This window comes from Babylonia areolata, chromosome 31 (genome assembly GCF_041734735.1).
Source record: "Babylonia areolata isolate BAREFJ2019XMU chromosome 31, ASM4173473v1, whole genome shotgun sequence".
In the NCBI taxonomy this organism is placed as follows: domain Eukaryota; kingdom Metazoa; phylum Mollusca; class Gastropoda; order Neogastropoda; family Buccinidae; genus Babylonia; species Babylonia areolata.
This window is the reverse complement of record NC_134906.1, coordinates 24044435-24049434: the sequence shown is the minus strand read 5'-3', so window position 1 is coordinate 24049434 and position 5000 is coordinate 24044435. Positions and strand designations below refer to the sequence as shown.

Here is a 5000-nt window from a genome sequence, read left to right as displayed (position 1 = left end):
AGCAACAGCAACATTAGTAACAGCACCAGCTGTAACAATAGTAGCAACCGCAACATTAGTAACAGCAACAATAGCAGCAAGAGCAACAGTAGTAACAACACCAGCTGTAACAACAGCAGCAACAGCAGCAACAATATCAGCAACAGCTGCAGTAGCAGCATCACCATCAGCAACAATAGCAGCAAGAGCAACAGTAGTAACATCTCCAGCTGTAACAATAGCAACAACAGCAGCAACATTAGCAGCAACAGCAGCAACAATAGCAGCAACAGCTGTAACAATAGCAGCAGCAGCAATAGAAGCAGAAGAACCAGTTACAGTAGCAGCAGCAGTGTTAGTAGTTGCTGCAGTTGGTAGGTTGGTGTGTGCAAGCGATCATTCATGCTGGAATGGGTTGGGGGTTTATTTGTTTGTTGTTGTTGCTTTTTTTTGTTTTGTTTTTCATGCACATGTGTGTGTGTGTGTGTGTGTGTGTGTGTGTGTGTGTGTGTGTGTGTGTGTGTGTGTGTGTGTGTGTGCGCGCGCGCGCGCGTACGTGCGCGCGTACGTGCGTATGTGTGTGTGCGTGTGTGCGTGAGTGTGTGTGCGTGCGAATGTGTATAATGTGTATGTGTGTGTATGTGTGTGTGTGTGAGTGTATGTATGTGTGTGTGCGTGTGCACGCGCGTGCATGCGTGTGAATGTATGTGTGTGTGTGTGTGTGTGTGTGTGTGCGTGCGAATGTGTGCGTGCGTGTGTGTGTGTGTATGTGTGTGTGTGCGTGCGTGCGCACGAGCGCGCGTGAGCTGTGTATGTGTGCGTGTGTGTGTATGTATGTACGTGTGTGCATGTGTACGTGTTTGAAATGAAATGACGATGATCGTCTAACCATGGTGAATTGACGTCCACCCCACACACACCCCCCCCTCCCCCCGACTCCACCGCGCCCCCCCACGACTTCTATCAGGGAGGTGGAGAGGGGGGTGTTGTACCAGTACTGGGTGGAGACGCAGTCGCTCCCCCTCACCAGTGCCCCCTCCCCCTCGCTCACCTACACCCACGGCCAGCACTACTGCGGGAACGGACACCTGGACAGGTGATCGATATCGATGATGATGGTGATGATGACGATGATGATGATGGTGATGATGATGATGGTGGTGATGATGATGATGGTGATGATGGTGATGACGATGGTGATGATGATGATGACGATGATGATGGTGGTGGTGGTGATGATTATGATGATGGTGGTGGTGATGATGACGATGGTGATTGTGATGATGATGATGATGAAACGATCATGATGACGATGGTGATGACGATGATGATGATGATGACGATGGTGATTGTGATGATGATGATGAAACGATGATGAGGAGGATGATGATGACGATGGTGATGATGGTGATGACGATGGTGATGATGATGATTATGATGGTGATGATGATGATGATTATGATGATGGTGGTGGTGATGATGACGATGGTGGTGATGACGATGGTGATGATGGTGATGACGATGGTGATGATGATGATGACGATGGTGATTATGATGACGATGGTGATGATGATGATGACGATGGTGGTGGTGGTGATGATGACGATGGTGGTGATGATGATGATGGTGATGATGACGATGGTGATGATGATGATGGTGGTGATGATGATGACGATGGTGGTGGTGGTGATGATGATGGTGATGATGACGATGGTGATGATGATGATGACGATGGTGGTGATGGTGATGATGACGATGGTGGTGGTGATGATGATTATGATGATGATGATGGTGATGATGATGATGATGACGATGACGATGGTGGTGGTGATGATGACGATGGTGATTGTGATGATGATGGTGATGGTGATGACGATGGTGATTGTGATGATGATGATGAAACGATGATGATGATGATGATAATGATGATGTATTGATGATGATGATGATGATGATGATGATGATGATAATATGACGGCGATGATACTACCACTACTACCACTACTACTACCACTGCTATTACTACTACTACTACTACTATGAAGATGATGATGATGATGACGATGATGCCTGACTTTGTATTGACATGGTGTACCTGACTTTGGAACTGCGTGGCTTACTTAACTTTATATTCACATATTTACCTAGCTTTATATTGACATAATATAAGGATGATGATGGAAATATCAATAAATAACAATAATTATGAATTTCTCTATATTGATTTTCGATTAACTCACTCAGTACGGCCAGTCTTCTCTTCTCCTCTACACAGACCCCTCAGATGTCCAGTGGGTGTCTGAATGACCCAACCTTTAGCTTCCGTCGTCAGAATTGTGTTATTCTTTGTCAACATTCACGTCTTCAGTAAAAGAGCCTTCCGCTTTTTTCCGCTTTGCAATAATTATTTTGATGATGGTAATTGGGGTGAAACGCTGTTAACGTCGTCTCTTTCACCGTTCGTATGGAAAGAGTAAAAAACATTGTCAAAGTGTTCTTAGACAATTCATAACGTGTTAAATAGATGTGTCCATGTTAACTTGAATGTGACTTTTTAACTATGACTTTATGATTTAATTTTATATGATCTGTTGATCACATGTCTTTTATTTCCATACTTTCACATTTGAATTTGGACATGAAATAAGCAAAACGACCATATGTGAATTCCTCTTTGGGGGATAATGATCATGGCTTACATAACTTTATGTTGACATGCTTACATAACTTTATATTGATATTGCTTAAATCACTGTATACGATGCAATAACTTTGTATAATGCAATAGGATACATTACACTGCAACACAATACATTGCAAGACAGTGCAAAATGTGTATATGTGTGTGTGTGTGTGCGTGCACGTACATACATGCGTGTACATTGTGCGTGTGTGTGCATTCATGTGTGTGTGTGTGTGTGTGTGTGTGTCTGTGTGTGTGTGTGTGTGTGTGTGTGTGTGTGTGTGTGCAGGCAAGGCGACGAAGAGTGTGATGATGGAAACATTGTATCTGGAGATGGCTGTGACGTCACTTGCCACGTTGAACATTCTTTCCACTGCAAAGGTAAGCACCCCATTCTGCTTGGTTTGTGTGTGTGTGTGTGTGTGTGTGTGTGTGTGTGTGTGTACCTGATTATTTGGAGTCGATTAGTACAAACAGTTGAAACTTACCTTTTGGATACTCATAGTGGAGGCAGATATATCAGCGTTCAAAATACATTAATGGGTATGTACAGTGCACAAACTGCATCAAAATGCGCAAACTGAATATGCCAAAAACAGAAATTTTGAAATTGAAAGGAACTAAAAGCCAGCTAAAATTGTGTGTATTGTATTATCTATTATTTGTTATCTATTAAGAATTTTGTCTGTCTGTTAGTTTGTGAGATAGATAGATAGATAGATGTGTGTGTGTTTGTGCATTCATTTATTGATTTATTTATAGCTTAAATTGTGGGTACTGTATTATTATTTATCTATTTGTCTGTCTATGAGTTTGTGAGATAGATAGATAGATAGATAGTGAGATGTGTGTGTGTGCGTGTTTGTGTTAATTTATTAATTGATTTATTTATTTACTTTTTCGTTTATTTGTTTATCAGTCTATCTATTAGTATTAATATCATCGTTATTCGTATTTTCTGATATTTAACACTTTCTTTTCATTTTGTTTTTATCTCATTTTATTTTAATCTTATTTCATTTCAGTTTATTTTCTCCCTCAATGCTTGACAAAGCGCGTTGCCCGGGTTACGCTCGCTGACGTATTGGCTGGCAGGCAGGCAGGCAGATATGTGCATAGCAGTGGTGGCGTACCGTATAATCATGATAATGGAAAGTTGTGTCGAACGCAGTAACGTCTCCTTGAGCAACTGAAGTGTGGCTGGAGGAGTGGAGGGGTGGGGACGTGGGGGGTTATGGGGGGTGTACGGGGAGGGGGGCCGGCGAGCCCTAAAACCCCATTGGTTGGTTGGTGTATATGGAAGCAGAAGATCAAATACGCACGTTGAAGACCCCGTAATCCATGTCAGCGTTCGGTGGGTTATGGAAAACAAGAACATACCCAGCATGCACACCCCCAAAAGCGGAGTATGGCTGCCTACAAGGCGGGGTAAAAACGGTCATACACGTAAAAGCCCACTCGTGTGCATACGAGTGAACGTGGGAGTTGCAGCCTACGTACGAAGAAGAAGAAGGTTGGATGGTTGGTGTTTTAAACAGGCAGCCCCAGCGCATGCTACCTCCACGACGGGGACGGGGAGTGCGAGGACTTTGAGCGGACGAGCAGCGTGCTGGACTGCGGGTTCTACACGCCCCAGGCCTTCCTGGACCAGTGGGCCCACGACGCCACCGCCAACCCCGATCACCAGCTGCCCTCCTGCCCCGCCAGGCTGGCCACCGGGGCGCCGGACCACGCGCAGGTTTTATCTTCAGTTTAACGTCTATTCACTATAAGTGTTTTTAGACGGAAAGGAGTAAAGAAGTGGATAAAGGAAAGGGAATGCATGTGAATATTAGTGTAAAAAAAAGTGTTCTTGTTATGTATCAGAGGAAAAGTATATTATAAGAAAAGGGTCTAAAGAGATTGTGGTGTGTATTGAATGAGAAGGAGAACATGTATATGCATATCAACAAGTATTAACCTTCAACAATGTAAATATAAATAGCAACATTAATTATAACACATCAAAGGAGGATACCAACTGGACTGGAGTTTAAAATTTCCGAAAACATTCTAAGCAATGAATAATCATTCAAAATCTTTTCAGTGGCTAATGAAATATTGGAAGAAAAGTCATCAACTACATCTTTAGGAATTAAATGTCTTATGCTCGGACAATGAATGAGTAGATGGCTTACAGTTATTTGCTTACCGCATATACATTTTATATTTTTAGAAAATTTTTGTACGAAAGGCATTTAAACGAATTCTATACATTACACCGCGCGCAGGTGAGGTAGAGGAGGTGTGTCTGTTGGTGTTGGGATGGGTTGGCTTTGAGTTGGGTTGGGGGTTGGTT

At 43.0% G+C, this 5000-nt stretch overlaps 2 protein-coding genes across 2 annotated transcripts in view; one reads left to right on the top strand and one right to left on the bottom strand.

The window, feature by feature from the left end:
• LOC143276318 (uncharacterized) overlaps positions 1–5000 on the bottom strand; it is a 492860-nt gene that overhangs the window by 298182 nt on the left and 189678 nt on the right. The gene's annotated exons all lie outside the window — the stretch shown is intronic.
• The window catches only part of LOC143276054 (pappalysin-1-like), a 68715-nt gene that overhangs the window by 35354 nt on the left and 28361 nt on the right, over positions 1–5000 (top strand). The window contains exons 13-15 of the mRNA XM_076580440.1: positions 947–1075; positions 2952–3043; positions 4201–4400. Coding sequence (XP_076436555.1) covers positions 947–1075; positions 2952–3043; positions 4201–4400 — 421 coding nt within the window. The remainder of the gene's footprint in view (positions 1–946; positions 1076–2951; positions 3044–4200; positions 4401–5000) is intronic.